Below are 18380 nucleotides of genomic sequence, written 5' to 3'. Positions count from 1 at the left end.
TTCTCAAAGCATCACTTGCTGTGGTGAGTGATCTGAGTCACTGTAGATAAGGCAACATCTAGATTAATGAAAATAAGGGACAGCAGGAAAATCACAGTAATGATAAAAATGCTTTCAGATATATCATCTCATATTTAGCTTTAACATCGAAGACAATGAGTGATGGTGATCCAATTATGATAATGTGCCCCCAGAAGAAATCCATCAGAAAAATTGAAAGAGAGATGGTTTCTGGTGTTCCTCCTTCCCTCCTGCAGTGCTCTGTAGCCCTCAACATGATACAGAAGGGATCACCAAAAACTGTCCTCCCCTTCCCATTCTGATAATGGATTGCATCCTTCAATAATCACCATTGGAATTGCACCATATTCTTGTTACCCTGGCCTTTGACAGTTAAGATATTTTGCTTTGTAGAATCAACCTCTTCTGTTTAACCTAATTTAATAAATAGCAATAATATATGTGGCCTTTTAGGTGGAATGTTTTCAATATATTTTCCCCATCTTAATGAATGCATTTAGCACAGAGAAACAAGTGAATACCAAAGCTCCAAAAGTTCGCAACCCATCTCTATGAATAAAGGGGATCTGAATATATTAAGGAGGGGAGAAAAAGCATCTCTCCAAGTAGTGGGTGGAAGTAATGCTGTCTGTATTTGATCACTTCATAAATGCCCATCTTACCAGGCATGTTTGTCCTTGGTTGAGTAACCTCTGCAGGAGTGATTGTTAGCAGTTCTGGCCTGTAATTAAAAAAAATTAAAATTAACATATAGTGGAAGGGAGGTATTCCGTACTGTACAATCTTTAGTGCTTCTACCCTTGAACTATCCAAGTGAGAGTACTAATTGATTAATCTCTGCATTGTGAAGCTCACTTAAAAAATAATAATCAAGTACCAGCTCAAAACAATGAACTTTAAAAAGCAAAATAGCAGATATCAGCAAAATACAAAGGTTCCAAGAGCCCATTCGAAACATACAAAACTATCAAGTTAGTGAATTGCATTTTGGTTGATAATAGGGTTTTGTTTTTTTAACAAAAGGGTACCATCTAAAATGAAGGTTGCTTATTTCACATATCATTTAACCTTTTCTGTATTTCCAATCCAGGGTTGATTTACAATGTAAGAATGAAGAAAGAAAACAATCCTTCAGTAACAGTTTAGATCTTTGAAATAAGTTCAAGGGTGAAGCAGATCTCTTCTAGCCAAAACAAGTTGCTAGAGAAATCAGAGATAGAAAGACAAACCCGTCAAAAGTTGCATATTCCTATAGATATATTTCCAGTCTCTAACACACATCAAGAAAAACTGTTGGCATTTTTTTGGCACTGACAAATTTAATCTCAAAAAACAGAAATGCAAAGAAAGCTCATCTTACTTTTTTATTACAAATTTTATTCTGTTGCCCACTTGAAGAATTTTCTCCAACCGAGGAATTCCATACCAGGACGGACTCCGAAATGGAATGTTCTCTGGCAGACCTTCCACAAAAAGATCAGTGGGATGCGCCTCAAATTTCTGATAAGGGACAGCCTTTGGTTCAGTGCTCCCCAGTGCCTCAGCTGTTAGAAGAAGCCAGACCATTTGTAATTTCACAACATGGGCAAAACTCAGACAAGAACCCTAGTTTCAGTCTTTAATTAAACTAATGGTCAATACATTTTATGAACAAGGACCCCTTACTGAAAGGACATACAGGTGAGTACAGAGCCTTGCCCCAATTACGGCTAAACTCCCTGCAGTTTGCCTCCCCATGTCCTTTTCTCTTCTGCTGTAGTCTAATATCGCAAGCATATGTGGTACAGAGAAAAAATGGCATTGGGAATTGATGTGTATTTCCATTCCTGCCCTGTGCACCCCTCTTCAATCAAGCACTTTCTAGGTAATTGGGGCAGATCATGTCTTGACAGCCCTGGATCTGCCAGATGCAGCTTGGCTCCTGAGAGCACCCCGTTTTGATGCCACTGGAGCCGGTTAAAAGGTAAAAACATGTTAAGAGGCATTCTTAACTCTCTTTGCCACAAACAGAAAGGAAACTACTGAATTTTAGTGGTTATTAACTGGAAAGCGATCTCTGATCTGCATGCCAGCCCTGAACCCACCACCACCAAAACTGAACAATGAATTGCTGCCAAGTGAACTCACCAAATTTTCTGCAAAATAACTGGTCGACAAGCTTCCTTAGTTTGGTGATTCGGGCATACCATTCTTCTTTCACTGTGATCAGTGGCAAAAACAAGAATTTGATTTAAACGTTTAACATTCTGAAGCTAAAAAACTGTTGATTTGGTAAAACTTTATTGACTTTGCCATCCTTCCCCCTTGGAGTTACAGTGGTGAAAGAGGGCAAGTGCATAAAAGCAGAGAGGAAAGGGTAAACCTATAGGCCTCCAGAGATGGAAATGTAGAGTCCAATATCTTCTGGAAGGCCACAGGCTCTCCACCCCTGACATAAAAGGAAGTTGTTCCTAGGAGCCCTCACAAACTGGCAGGCGGCAGGCAGCAAAGAAGCAGAGAAAAAATAGATGCCAATACATCCATACTTCAACCCAGCAAATGCATTTTTTCAGTTAGGTTCACCTCTTAAGGCCTAGCTCAAGAGATGAAAATTGTTTTAATTTGTTCACTGGAACATTCTTCTGTCCTTCACCAAATGTTTCCAAGATGGCTTGCAAATATATACAAGATCAATTTTAAGTATCAGATACAATTCAATCATAAAACAAAAATCACAAGCAGCATTAAAGCCATTAAAAAGTATTAAAGGAAGGATTAATAGATTCTTTTAAAAGTCTTCATCTGCCACCAAAACAGCAGCAGCACAAATGCCAGGCAAGCCACCTGGAGGAAAGAGTGCCAGACAGGTGCCGCAACCAATAATGCCTTCACTCAATTTACTATCCAGCTCACCTAAGAAAACTTTGTCAAATCTGACCCAACAGCAATACCCTAAACACATTTATTCAACTGACTGTATGTTGTGTACAGTGGAACCTTGTGTTATGGATCGAATCCATTCCGGAGGCCCGTCCGTAACACAGAACTGACGCAAGCCAAAGTGCACGCACACGGCATAATTTAGCACTTCTGCGCATGTGGCAAAACCCGAAAGTAACCCGTTCCAGTAATTCCAGGTTGCTGCAGGACAAAACACGTAACCTGAAGCGGCCGCAACATGAGGTATGACTGTACTTTTAGTTATGCTGTGAACTTGGATTTAGGTCTCTCTCAGCAAATTTTATGCTGCAATTGTCTTCAGAACACGTAATACTGTATTTTATCTTGGACAGCCATTCAGAGCACAATGTTGTTGGGCAGCCATCATAAACACAATCCATGAACAAAATAAACACAGCCACCAACTCCACATACCCCTCTTACCTCCTGCAACAGGTTTGTCTAACGGTAGATCTTCTCGCGTTGAATTTAGCAGCTCATGCCTGCAAACATTTTAGGGCATATTTTTGTGAATCAACATACTACTATTACACTACCACTACTTTTACTCCATAGCAACCATTATTTCACCCATCAAATAATACTCCCCCCACCCCATCTTACCAACAGGAATGGGAGGGATACACAAATTATAACAGAAATCGCCAAGGGCTGTAGCCAACTGAAATTAATGGACTCAAGTTACTCATGTTCATTATTTTCAATAGTTCAACTCTGAGGAGGACTTGCATGGGATACAATACAATATCTAAAGCATGAAGCTCATAATACTGTGACAGGGTAAAAACTTCACTTCTAGTCGGCAATCTGCTAAAGTCTTATTGGCTATGGAATATTTTCTGAAGTACTTACAGAAAATGCAACTTACAGGTGGGTAGTGTACATTTTTTTTCAAGATCAGAGAGCCTCATACTTATTAAAGAGCAAGTGTTTTCAGAATAATCTTGCAAGAAACTTTATACAATACGCCATGGTGATAATTTGACAGTAATAACCAATGGCAAAAACAAACATTTGGTTATCTCAAAGCTTGAATAAAATTAGGTCTATCAGCAAAAAATCTGAAGACCGCTCAGAAGAATCCGCAGTAGCAGCACCCCAATATATATTCTGATTATTTGAACAATACTTGGTTCCACCTGACTGCAGCAGAGGGAGAGATGGGATAGCTGAATTGTTTCCATTCAAGGTGGCATAACCTTGAATTATTTCGATTCAGGGTGTAACAACTACCACACAATTTATCAACTGGTGCCTGCCTTTATTCATTTTCCTGATCCCTCTTGTGCAAAATGTCTTTTAAATTGTAAGGCTGCAAGGCAAAACATGCCTTGCATACTACAGATCTTACTTTAGCCATTTGTCTACTGAACAGCAGGGTAAAAATACATTAAATAAATAACACTGCAGAAATACATGAAATGGAAGCAAATATTATGCTGTAAGAATGTAAAAAGCAGCTGTGCTGGATCAGTCAAAAAGTTGATCAAGTCTAGTGTCTTGTTCTCCACAGAGGCCAGCTATATGTCTCTGGGAAGCCAACAACCCTATTCTCTTTCAGCAACTGCCATCCAATAGGCATAGTGCTTCAGAACACAGAGGTTCTGTCCAGCTATCATGTATAGTAATAACCATTAATAGAGCAACTCCCATTCATGAATTTGTCTCCCTGCCCTTCACTCCATCTGGTGACTGCAAGCTCTGTATTTGTGCACTGAGCCAAGATGAGAATTAGCCTCCTGCGCCCACACATGCAGCTGCTTCACTTTCCACCCATGCAAGTAGAGAACAAGCCAGGAAGTCAGTTCACTACAGCATCCAGTAACATCCAAAATGGGAAGCTATGGTTAATAGCTTCCAAACAAGCTGGGATATTAGGCCAACTTTAAATCATTCAACAATTATTAAGCTGACGTTTGATCATTTGCACACGGCACTTATATGATATCTTTTCTTCTGCCTTGAATCTACTTCTAATAAATTTCACTGAGACAGCCCCCGCCCAAGTGCCAATATTATGAGGGGGAGAGAAGTTATAATTGATAAGCAATTCTATAGAAAAAGATACTGTGAATCCTGCATTTGTGGACACTCTAATTTAAACCAGCTTACTCACTTCTTAATCACAAATCGTATCCGTTCCTTTGCCAGCAAAATCCTTTCGAGGCGAGGGATCCCATAGGTGGAGGGTCTCCGGAAGGGAATTCCTTCTGGCAGTCCTACCACATACAAATCTTCAACATGGGACTGGAAGAGTGGATACGGGATAGTCACGGGGCCTTTTGCGTTAATAGCTTCAGCTTTAATATAAAAAGAAAAACACACTAAGCGTGGCTTAGAATTGCCTGCAAACTTACTTGTTTCAAAAGAACATCAAATGCAGTATCTCACTTAGCAGAACCCTATACAATCAAACCTGCTTTATATAAAAGAGGAAGAGATTATGCCTTGTAATTGCAACTCAAACCCCACACCAAACTAATTTGCACTAACCATAGATTAGAACACAAGCCCTAGTTTGATATTCCAAAGTGCTTATCTGTGCTTATTTTCTGTCCCCATATGGAAACTAGAGCGCAGAGCCAGGACTCCCAGAGGAAGATTGATAGCCATTAAGTACGAACTGTCAACTCAGACGCCCCATCAAACCACAGACAGTCCCAAGCCATGATTTATAAAAACTTCAAGTCATAGTTTCAGATTTTTGACAGTGGATCACATTATCACCCAACACATTTTTTGCGTAATGCCCAAAATGAGTAGCTTACTCGCTATATGCAAACATATGCTACCACATATTAAGACCAGGGGTGGCTAATTTGTGGGCCAACAGATACTGTTGGACCACAACTCATATCATCAATGACTTTGGCCATCCTAACTAGTGCTGATGGGCTTTGGAGCCCAGCAATACCTTGGGGATTATTTGTTAGTCACCACTGATATAGATGTTGCAGATCTGTAGTTACGTTGTATGCCCACCTATAATGTCAACATTTTCAAATACAGGAAGGATGCAGAAATCCTCCTCCAACTTTTAAAAAAGCAAAGTTTTAAGCCTACAAGACTATGAACTATGTGGTCCAGCAAATCTAAGAAACCAGAAGAGTGAAATCAACACAGAGCTAAACTCCTTGCCCTTTCGGATGATTAGCTGAAACCGATTAAGTTACACAAAATAAGCAACATTACTTTACACAGGCTGCAGACTGCAGCCCCCCCCCCCTTTTTTGGTACCACATTTTATTCTTAATACATATCACAATTAATGTGTAATGTTAAGAACCAAAGGCTGTGGATGTAACAGCTTGCAGAACTTCCAACACTACTTACCCCCCTCCCCAAAAGGAGATATCATTGTACTTACTGCCAACTCTCTAATTCTGCAGAACCAACACGGCTACAAACACCCCTTGGCACTGGCAGTCCTTGGACAATGGCAGGACAACATGCCAAAAGAATTCAGACTCTATGGAGTGGGAAATTCTAACCTTTTTCCAAAAAAGGTTTGGGGAGTTTCAAATTCTAGGAACGGCTTTTAAAAGGGGGTCAGGGATACAGTGCATACACATACCATATTTTCTTTCAAATAACTCTTCAACTTGCTTTCTCAAGTCTGTAATGCGGGCATTCCATTTCTCTGAAAGGAAAAATAATGTTATCCCAATATAAGATATATCAAGCTTTTAATATATCAAGCTGCTGAATTCTGGATTATGCATTTCGCACTAAACCCTTTAAAAGTAGCATCTGTATACATTCTGAAAACAAAATTATGTACATATTGCTGGACAAAAGCAGCTAAAAACTTTGTCCATAATTACTCGGTGCAGGCATGGCCAAACTTGGCCCTCCAGCTGTTTTCGGACTACAATTCCCATCATCCCTGACCACTGGTCCTGTTAGCTAGGGATGATGGGAGTTGTAGTCCCAAAAACAGCTGGAGGACCAAGTTTGGCCATGCCTGCTCTACAGCAATTCTACAGTCAGCAGCTCACTCCCATTGTGGTTTACACTGATCTGAAGCAGCTGTTGACAAATTATTTTAATTCAGAGCCTGAAAGGTTTAATTGGGAGGTTTCTTAAAAGGCCAGAGTTACAATGAGTGTGTGAAGCCGTATTGGCAGAAGTCTTAACTAAAGAGGTTATATGAAGAACCATACAGCCCCCCCCCCCCCATCATTACTCCAGTCCTGGTGCTGGTTGATTTAATGCATTCATGTCCCACTTCTCAAAGAAAATAGAGGCAGCAAGACACAAGGCATCCACATTCAAGCTACTGATGCCCTGGAGTACTTCATGGCTTTGCACTTCTATACCATATTTACGTCAGACATCCGAAGCTTTAGGAAATCGTTACGAAAGAGGAAGGCACACACAGAAGCCAGACTCATTACAGACTCCTCAAGCCACTACTGTCTCAAGACTGACAATAGTCCCTAATTAAACAGCAAACTCCAAGTATATTCATTCTGCGTAGCCCATCCTCAAACCATTCATGCATTCTGCCACGATCAGCCTACTGGGCAGTTTGCTCAGATAAGCCAGTCACCAACTCTCCTTCCCTTCTTTCTCAATTCTACTGACGTTCAAGTTCAAGTAAGCTTGAAGAAGTGCTTCTGCAAGAGTGGCCACATCCACACATAATACTAAACCATGGGTGTGCTATGTGGATGGACCTCAATGATCCAAAGTAAAGAATAAGGTTTCCACTTCCCCTGAACATCCAGGAGGACAAGCTTTGTTGAATTTTGTAAAAACACACACACAGACACACACACAAACAGCTTAGTGCTACACTTAAACCAGCAACCCTACTTAAACAAAACCATTGTTTTAAACAATTCATTTTCAAGCTGGCATGTTAAGGAACTTAAAACAAGCTGTTTTAAACCAGCTGGTTCAAAAGAAAAATGAAGTGGAAATTGTTTAAAAGGGAAACTAAACTTGGCAGAAGTCCCTGCAGGAGGATGAGGGGAGCGTATGAATCTGACACTTTGCTCAGAGTTACTGAGGCTCATGTACAGCGCATTAAATCATCGTGTTTAAGGGCTAATGTCTCATGGAATATGCAGAATTAGCAAAATTAACAGATAAATTACATGAAAGGGACAACAAAGACTTCAAAAGAGAATGGGAACCATTTACAATATATATGAAGAGACAACAGGAAGAGTTGGACTCATTGGCAGGGTTTGAGTAAGCATTCACAAATGTATATAATGTATATAATAAAAAAAGATGTAAGTGTATTAGGAATTAACTGGGGAAATAATACGCAGGATAAATAAACAAAGTAAAATGAAGTGGAAGTATGAGGGAAGTCTAGGGGAGGGGGGCAGAAAAAAAAAGAAAATTGTTAGAAAGATATTTCTTAAAGGATGTATTTATTGAAAAACCAATAAAAATTATTTAAAAAATAAAATAAGGGGCTAATGTCTTCTCCCACACAAGTCTCCTGGATCTTCAAGGCATCCCAGGAAAACCTTCCGCTGGTACCTCCACTTTGAGAAACAAGATTTAATGGTACTGAAGGCAAGGGGTTCTGTGTTGCGACACCAGAACCCCATAGCAGAGCACATACGTTTTACGTGTAACATTCCAGATTCAAGCTCTGGCATTTGAAGCTTAAAGCATCTCAGATATTAAGGTTTTGGAAACAACTTGTACCTGGAGAGCTGTTGTTGGACAGCACAGAACTAGACAGAACAGTCTCAGGCTTGGGTGTGTGTGTGTGTGTGTGTGTGTGTGTGTAAGGCAGTTTCATATGTTCATATAGAGATACAGTCATATTCAGTACCAATTCAAGTGAAAGATTGAATACAACAGGAGCCAGGCCAACAAAACTGTGAAGAAGGTTAGGAACCATTTTACTCTTAAACTTACCAAAATTGAATTCTCTAGCTTTTCTTCTTCCACAATTGGCCGCATCGTTGACTGGTTCTGTGCTCTTTGTCTTCTTATGAGGTGGTAAGTAGTCGTCATCATCTTCAGACAGAAAAATACAGATATATGCATCATGGCTGCTGTTACTGTTACGCCTGAATGTCTTTCAAGGTGTTACGGTTCTAACTCAAAATTATTTGCCGTTGGAGGAGGAGAATTATTCTAGAGGAAAAAATTCCACATGAATTACGCTGAATGGTCAGAGCCTGGCATCCAAATTTCTCATTTAATATTCAAATTATGCTAATGGAACTAGAATATGCACAGCAGCATTGGCCAACATGTTTTAAATGAGGCCCTTTTCTACTGTTAAGGGACACCCAACAACCCTACTGGTACCAAATATATAATGGATACCACATCAGGTCAGATGATTTTGAAAATGAAGTATCATAAAGATCATAGGATAAAGCTTCTCCCAGATCCAGTGGTTCAACAACAGCATGACATAGAGGAAATAATTAGGAGACGGTGGGGGAAGAAAGGAAAAATTGGTTTCTATTCCAGCATTAACTGCATAAATAGAAATTGCAAGCAACTGGAAAAGGTTGGGAAGATTTCAGTGGCAACTGGCTAGGATTGTTACATCCAGGAATAGATTATCCCTTCCAGAAAGAAAAAAGAAAAGAAAACTGCTGTATCTACAGTAAGAATGTTGAATAAGATATTTAAGGTTGCAAACATCACTTAAAAGATTATTGGGGGAAGAGAGAAAGATAGATGCCAGACACCCTGATGCCAGATAAACACACTTTAGTGTCCCTAATAGTTGTCCTTTCAGCAGCCCTCCTCCATTCAACCCCAAAACTACTTCACAAATTCCCCACTTTAAAATTAGTGCAAGAGCTGCTGAAAGGGAAGCCAACAGACACCCCACTGTGCAATCACTGTCCATCAACACCAATACAGGAAAGTAATATCATAAGACTTGCACTCTAAAGTTTTGCGCTCTTTTTAGAAAATCTAAGGCTAGTTTTCTCATCGCTGAAAATGAGAGAAAAATGCAGTTTTGTAGAACATGGGCCCTAAAAGTGAACTAGGGTCTATGAGTTCTTGAGCTATACGTCTTCTGGTAGTACTTCAAACAGATAGTACAAGGCAATCAAGCATATACCCCCAAAAACCTGCCACTGCTGATAGAACACAACTCCTTTAGCTTTTCAAATTTCCTCATATGGAGAAACTAATGTTGGGCACTTCCTGTGAAGATCCCTTCTAGTTTGGGGTGAATGAGGCATCCAAGAGAATAGCATAGCTCCTCATTTCCCCAAGGAAGGGAAGGAATATGTGTCCAGCTTTTGGAGATTTAACTCAGTCCTGTAGGCTCTTCCCCAGTTTCCTGGGGCTGTGCTTAAGACAGAATGACGAAAAATTGCAAATTAAAACCTAGAGCCACAGGAGAAATGACAGAAAAGAGATCATGGAACTTCGTACTCTATAAGGTCAAGCTGGAGGCCCCAGGAAATAGTGAACTGCAAAGGTGTACATGTGAATCAACCTGCTGGTCAGAATAGGGTGCAGCCAGCTGGGTGGTGTCTTGTTCACCCCAAAGTAGAAGGAAACTTGTGTCTAATTGTGTTTTTCTCTCAGTTTGGGGTGAAGGAGGCATACCTCAGCAACCCTGAACTTAGGGAAGCAAATCATGCTAGAGAACTCTCCTCTCAAAGGCTGCCACTGCAGAGGCCAAATAGTCCAACTTGCAATGTCTAACGAAAGTAGAGGGAAATCTCCTCATGGCAGAAATGGAAGCTGCTGCTACTCGTGGAGTATGTCATGGGGTTGCCGTATTTGGGCTTTTTTTAGGAAGACCCCAAAATTGTTGATGTTAAGTGATTTTAAGCTTTTGGAGCTGACGACATTTTTACACCCGAAAACCTGACGTATGACAAGCCTAGCATGTCATGACATTTCGCCAAGAATCACCATTGCTTTGAAAGTTCATTCTAAAAAGGAATGAGATCAGTTCAAATGGCAATTTTTATAAATTAAAAAACAGCTTTTGAAAAAACTTTCTACTGCTGCCCTGAAGCACAAGGTCAAATCCGTGTGACAGAGTGCGCTCCCGTTGCTCTGTCCCAGCATTTGCCAACCTAGATCAATGAACTTTTTTCAAGTGAACTAGTTCACTCCAAGCACTGAGCATCATAGGCCAAGAAAATGCATACCTTGAGCCATACAGCTATTGTATGGCTTAGGTATGAATAATCAGGCCCAGGGTGTAGGCTCATGATGAGAGATCCATCATTTTGTGACATGTAAGGAGTCTGAGGTCCATGAGGGGTTCTGGGTTCTCTTATGTGAAAGATAGATGAATCAGTTCTCAGGTGCTGGAGTGTCCTGCATGGAGACAGGTAGTTTCCACCTTTTGTTTAAAATAAAGCAATGATCTTGCTGAGGGTTACTGTTGCCTGTTAGGCCCTGGTGGGCCTTGACCCAAGATGAACTAAGGAGAAGACCTTCAAGATAATGGTATATATACATGCCCTGTAACTGAAATCGTGAAAACTCTTGAGGTCAAGCCAAGACCCAAGACCATAGACCATTACTTGAATATGTACTTGAGTATACTTGAAATGTATCTGCTTGTAGGTAAACCTGAAGAAGCAATGGGGATAACAATGACGTAGCAGAGATGCTACAGTATGTTCACCAAGTCCCTAAATGCTGCCTGGCACAAAGAAGCTGAGAGAAGGGAAAAAATGGCATCCTGACAATCCCCTTTTCACAACCACTTTCTGCTCCACCTGAGGTAGGAGGAATGTGTTTCCCTCACTCCTCAGTTGTTTGCTGGTTGCGAGTGCGTTTGAGCCTATGATAGTGGGTAGTTATTGATAGGACTGTGCATGGGGATATGTGGGGGGGAGAGACTCGAATTGTTCTGGAGAAGAATGAATCAGTACATGGTGGAGGCCCACAGTGGGAGGCTCTGTAGTAACTACAGCAGGCACTTGATTGGCTTAGTCTGCTTCCCCATTCTGACATATGGAATTCCTTTCTTTTTATGTGGGTGTCACTATTTGCTTTCCCAAGGGGGCCATAATGAAGGAAGAAAAGGCAATAAAAGAAAGGAGAGCAATAAAAGATTATTAAAAAGAAACAACAAACTGGAGTAGCAGACTACGAAGAGGGAGGAGAAAGGGTCAAGGGGAAAACTAGCAGTTCACAGGCAAGGTAAATCAGAGGAGGAGCCGAGATGAAAGGCTGTATTAAGCAAAGGCACAGAATGAATTGAGTGAGGAACCTTTAGGCCTGGGCTGAGTTTCAAAAGGAGTTAATCCACCCTACTGGATGCCTCCTTCACCCCAAACTGAGAAATATGACTACTGCTTCGCTGTTATGACAGAAGGAACATCTCACTACACAGGCAAGAGGAATAGCAACTCATAATCTAGAAGCACTATTGGAAGCTTTATCAACAACCCCTTAACAGAATAACCCAAAAACTAACTTACTAGTAGCAAGGTCTAGAAGTTGCAAAATCTAGATAGGAAACCAAGCCCTCCTAATGTAAATACTCCATTCTAGTAATTTATCTCATTTGCTTTACTTCCTCTATTTTGAGGTGTAGCATAGTGTCTGCTATAGACTGAACAAAATTTAAAAACTCCTTCCAGTAGCACACGAAAGCTCATACCAGTAACAAACTTAGTTGGTCTCTAAGGTGCTACTGGAAGGAATTTTTTTATTTTGTTTCGACTGTGGCAGACCAACACGGCTACCTAGCTGTTATAGACTGGTGTGTTTAAAAACTAACAAATGCTGCTATACACAAGAGGATATTTACAAAAGAAGCGAAGGGGGGAGGGGAGGGGAGAGGAGGAGAAGAGAGATTTAACACAAAAGATTTGCTTAAGGAATATACTGTACAGCACTCAGACCTTTGAGGCTAGGTATTCAGGTTCACAATTTACTTTCTACTTTCCAAACCAATCACAGGGTTTGTCAAAATATATTGCCTATCTGTCCTCCACCTTACAAGTTTTGTAAGACCCAAATAATCCTAGGGATAACAGGCAAGGAACACCATTCAGTCGCTGTATTCCCTAAACAAACTGATCCTTCTCAAGGTCTCCTACCACTCTGGAGAACTCCCACATCCATAATAATCTCCCAACAAAGTGTATCAAAATAAAACAGTCTGCCCAATCCTCTTGCTTATTTCTTCTGAAAAGCAAAACAAAAAACCCAGCTAATTGAATAATTTGGTTTGTTTTCACATGCACTCTTAATACAGACACCTCTAAGAGATGCCTTTAAAAATATTGACAACTTGTTTTCAATCATTTAAGGTCTATCTTGCCCAGCAAATGTTATCTTACAGTACGAGAAAGGCTTTTGGGGGGTATATAGAGGAGATGCGCACAACGCCACATGACTGAGATTCTTCTGAAACAAGTGAGCAAAATAGTATTAGCTGAGAAAATGGCCAACCTTCAATGGTCACTTCCACTTCAGGATCCTCACTTGTTTCAGAAGTGGCATGTTGAGAAGAATCTGAAAAAAGCAGAACAAAAAACCAAGTCTGAACGGCGCAGGAACTGGAAGAGCGGTTTTACTCCAGAATGGCAAATCAACAAGTGTGTGGTGCACTATGAATAAGAGACTCACAAACACAGAGGCCAAAATACTTTATCACAAGCCTCAAGTCCTATGGGATGTTGCCAAGGAAATGGAGATTTCTAAGTGCTAAGCTACAGGTGCAGCAGCTGCTGAGAATTGCCTTCTCCTAGGCTCACTTATCTTTTCATTGTCAAACATTTTCTCACTCATTGCTGAAGATATTATGTTTACAAGTCTCTCTTCTTTCACACAATACAATTAAAACAATATATATGTGTACAAATTGAAAATGTTACAATACAATAGTATTTGTAAAACGTTGTGTGATAAAACGCAGTCAAAAGTTTTCATCGATGGAATGAGTATCTCCTACAATTGGCAAGATGGATCCAAATAAGCAAGTGGAACATCTTGTTTTCACGTTAACTCCAGACGTTTATAGCAACCAACTTTTCACAAAGCGACGATATCTCAGTGAGAGGTTGGATTTCCTGCCAACGTAAATGGAATTTTGGCTGGCGTGGTACCACCAATGTGGAGTGCATCCTAAAACATGCTGCTCTTAGTGCATTTTTACCCCCATTGCCAAAGTAAGGAAGCACATCAAATCATGAGCAACCAGAAGGACAACTCTTAAGACACTTGAAATTGCTGATAGGAGCGGAAGGTTCCAGTGTATTGAGCCCCACCAGCAGCTGCAATCTAGTTCCGCTGCTGCAATACTACTGGTTTGACCAACACATTAAGTTGCTTTGTCAACTTCTGAATTCCCATAATAAAAGCACAAATGAGTCTTCTGGCAATAGCTTCATGCAGGTCTGTTTCCATCACATCCATTGAAACATCCTTCCTCAAATTTGAAAAAAAGGTTCAACTGTTTATTCAAAGTAAATGACACAGAGCAGGAAGAAGACTGGGTTCAAAAGCTCATTAGCCCAAAAAGATAAAGATATTTTGAGAGATCCATAGCAGCAATTTGCCAGTGCTGTCCTCTGGATGCGTTTACAGGCAACATAACTGAGTACACCACTTTCACTACTAGCCCAATAGATGGATCTAGACGATCGTAACTAATGAAGATACTGAAAAATTGTGTGAGCAGGCATAGCTGGCTGATTCCAAGGTATCTAAGAACAAGTTCAGAGACAGCCACTTGTCGGGTCGCTCATGGATAGGAAGACACTCCTGCAGCAACCTAACAGGAAGTTTGTGAAACAGCTTTCTAACCAGTTCTCTCTCAGGCCATAAATTTTATATAAATCATTAAAATAGGGATGTGTAAAGCAGATAGACAGACAGGTTAGCAAACAGGTTTATGAACTTTTGCAAAGCTATGTTAAGAGGACATTTTTTCAAGTTACCCTATCAAATCTAATTCTACTGGCCTTCAGTTAAGCATCATTTTACAGAAATTATACCACAATGTACCTTATAGAAAGTTCTCTGATAGGTGTAGGGTAGTTCACATCAGAGATATTTGCATCCAGCTTTCAATTCCAGCTTCTGAAGTGCTGAAATAATTCTGTACTAGTGATACACTAATCATTGTGTTAATTTGCTACTTTAGTTCTACTTTCTTCACACAACATAGTTCTTATAGAAGTGATTGTACTTGGATTTTCTTTTCTAAGTAACCACAGTGTACAGTGGAAGATACTAATCCATGAATCCATCCAGTTGACCAAAAATCTCTCTTCCATGGGATCATCTGTACTGATAACATCAAGTCAAGGGTCAAAAGCTGGCAAGGAAGCAATCTCCACGTGTATAACACATGTCCAAAAGTATTCATGATACAAAAGAGATCATACAAGAGAAAGGTTTGTGAGTTGTATTCAAGGTTAGTCTTACTCTGAGGAGACCTTTGTTGGATCCAACTCCTTGACAATAACATTCTACTTATATCCCTTAAGACACGGATTCTTTTAACAGTCTCTAAAAACGCATACACCTTCAAAAGGTTTTCTATAATGTTCCCATTTCACCAGTTAAACTGCCCATCTCTCACAGACTTCAGAAAAACTTTTTAAAAGCATATTGCATCTGCAGTTTTTCTTTGCAGATGCCGAGCTGGTTTTAAAAAACATTTTTTAAAAAACATACAACCCTGGAAGGAACAGTGCAGCGTCTTCAGCTATCCAAAATGTGATTAGGAAACACATAATACTTTAAAATAACATTAAACAAAACAGAACGAACCATTAGTTTGAGCAGAGGCATCATACTCCAACAAGAAAAGCACTTCCAGTGGTATTTCCAGGTTCAGTAAGGATAGGTTGAGCTAGAAACTAGTTGATAAGTTGGCAATTTAATTTCCTCGTGTTTCACAAGGAAATAAAGGCACTCCCACCTCATCCATATATCCATATATCCACTAAATCCAAGCTTCACAAAGCCACACCCCAGTACAGAGCTGATTCAATGACAGTTCAAAAATAGTGGAATATTCTTCTGAGGTGAAGTTGTGGCCAAGCAATTCAGAACTGTTGGTGGTCAGGCAGAACTGATATTCAGGCCTATTTAGAGTGGCTCTGCCAAAACTACATAATTCAAATCAACAGTGTATTTAGCATTTCCTTCTGAAAGGACAGATTCACATTCTCAGGGAGGCAGTGGATCTCCATAAGATTTGAGGCAGGTAACTTACTCAACAAACATTCCAACTAGGAGCAGCATGAACTGAAGGGCTTTGCACACTGTTTTTCACTACACATTGACATATTCAGGATGTAAACAAATGCATGTTCTGTTGCATCAAACCTTACATTGCTAGACCCACATAATTCCTCCCCTTCAAAAGTAACCAAAAGAGGGGCTTAGAAATCACAAGTTTCGAGGTCACTGTAAGTCTAGAGCTTTAAGTCACTGTCTTACTTTCAAAAACATACGCTGTCCTCATGCTTTCAAGCATATCACATTGGGTAATGCTGTTACTCACTCAGACCTCCTAAGGAAAAGTGTGATATATAGCAAAAGCCACCACAGTCATGAAGAAGGCAGTAGGATGCTAACTTTATTAGCTCTTTTTCAACAGCTTCTATAGCTCACTGGAAGGTGTGGAAGGAAAGAGAAGGAGATGGGGGTCATCTTGCAAAAGGCTTCTCAATAGTTGTCCACAATAAACATGCAGGATCACAACTCAAGGGGATAAAAAAAATACAACCATGTAGAATATGGAAAAAGGAATGCAAGACACGAACACAATGGACATGTTTGCATTAAGTGCTCTTTTAATTATTATTTTTTTAAAAGAAAAAAGCTTTCCAGAGTTTTTTATTTTTTTTAAATTTACATATCTCTAACCTTCTACTGGCAATTCCACATCTGTTCCTTCACTGCAATCGGAACCCTGGTTGCTTCCTTTAGACAAATATAAACACACCATCATAAGAATAAGGAGGGCACTAGACAACACTTGAAATTTCAGAATTAGTATCCCAAGGAATGGAATAGAGATTTTATGGACCAATGAACCCTGGCCCATACTGCACCATCATCTCAAGCAGGATCATTTCAAAAAAGAGTCTGTGTCGACAGTCAATCAATCTCTGCTCCCATTTTCTTTCACATAAAACCAAAGGTTTTTTTGGCAGAGTGCACTCCTCGCAAAAGGCAAACACAATTAGGCCATCTATAGTTCAGAAGAGCCTTGCTGAAAACATAGACACAATTTGGATAGCACAACGTTTGAAAACATGTGTGGGGGCGCATAAATATGAAGCTGGAACAAAATTCTTCCAAGTTCTGCCATAAAGCCTTCAATACTTTTCCTTCATAATTCATAACTGTTCTCCCTCCTGACTCAACAACAACAACATTTAATGGAAAATGTGGCAAAATAAGTCTGATCAAAATGTTATTTGACACAATTTTTATCAGAGATTTCATTTTAATAGGAATAGAAAGGCCTTTCTGTATTTTCCATAGAAAACATAAGCTTACAGGGTCTGAATGCCCAACAACAGTGAATTCACAGTACATCTAGGTAGGCAAAGGTCCCCTGAATGAAAGTCAAACAAGACTAGGGTCAGGGTAGAATTACAGCTCTTTCACGAAACGAAGAGGGGGGAAATCAAGCCATTTATTGAAACCAATATTGGAGAACAGTACTGTTGGCAGGCAGAACATGGCTACTGAGGTATCAATGCTGTTGTGAGAAATAGCACTGTGACGATGAACAAGTGAATTGCTATACCTGTGTAAGACTTTGCCATGGCGATTTTCTCATCAATCGCCGAAGTTTCTGAAGGACCTGCTTTGATAAACAAAGACAGCCATAAAAAAAATCACTTCCCAAGATTTTCCCGTCCCAATACAAGAGCATGCTCAGCTGAATAAAGAAACCGTAGAAACAAAATAAGAATTGTTTCATATAATTACAGCATGGAGGAGAATTCCAAGGGTCATCTAGCTCTTTGTTGTGAAACAAGCAGCAACTCAATTCGCACATCCGCCAAAACATGGCTTTAGTTAACACTAAGGCAAGCCACAGCTTAGGGAAGCTTGTCTGGAGATGGAGCAACATACTACGATCAAACAATTCATCACTCCAAAGCATAGTAGCACAAACAATGACTTTTCAGCCCACTTCAAATTATAGCTTTTGATTTGGGTTTGATAGCTGCTCACAAGTCAGCGTTCACCAGACATCAAAGCAAACCAATTAAGCTTCATTGGTTTGGTATGGTATCTGAATTGAGCCAAAGTGAGTCTCAAATATTCCCTTTTTGCCAAGTCCCACCTATCCCTTCAAAACCTTCCATTTTCTATCAAGCGAAGCACACGATTCTTCCAGTTCATCAGTTTACGAATCCAGCCAACACAAAACTTCAGTTCTCAATTTCCTGACTTATCACTGTCCCATCCATTAAAGTAGCAACCAGTTATGCTGCAACAGGAAGGCCACATAATGG

The 18380-nt window shown here is 40.1% G+C and overlaps 1 protein-coding gene across 25 annotated transcripts in view; it reads right to left on the bottom strand.

Moving 5' to 3' along the window:
• The window catches only part of GTF2I (general transcription factor IIi), a 57284-nt gene that overhangs the window by 16012 nt on the left and 22892 nt on the right, over positions 1–18380 (bottom strand). For 9 of the 25 annotated variants that reach the window (XR_014558325.1, XR_014558326.1, XM_083714399.1 and 6 more), the window contains exons 11-17: positions 8848–8949; positions 6536–6601; positions 5078–5261; positions 3385–3443; positions 2149–2220; positions 1382–1565; positions 684–742 (exon numbers count right to left, since the gene is read on the bottom strand). Coding sequence is in view for 20 of the 25 variants with exons in the window: in XM_083714399.1 (XP_083570525.1) it covers positions 684–742; positions 1382–1565; positions 2149–2220; positions 3385–3443; positions 5078–5261; positions 6536–6601; positions 8848–8949 (726 nt within the window). In the remaining 5 variants the exon portion in view is untranslated. Of the gene's footprint in view, positions 1–683; positions 743–1381; positions 1566–2148; positions 2221–3384; positions 3444–5077; positions 5262–6535; positions 6602–8847; positions 8950–13338; positions 13402–16770; positions 16828–17662; positions 17723–18380 lie in introns of all 25 variants that reach the window. The other 16 variants (XR_014558324.1, XR_014558327.1, XR_014558328.1 and 13 more) reach the window with 5 other exon arrangements.

Source organism: Podarcis gaigeae (assembly GCF_964106915.1).
Source record: "Podarcis gaigeae genome assembly, chromosome: 15".
NCBI lineage: Eukaryota > Metazoa > Chordata > Lepidosauria > Squamata > Lacertidae > Podarcis > Podarcis gaigeae.
This window is presented reverse-complemented; position numbering and strand designations above follow the sequence as displayed.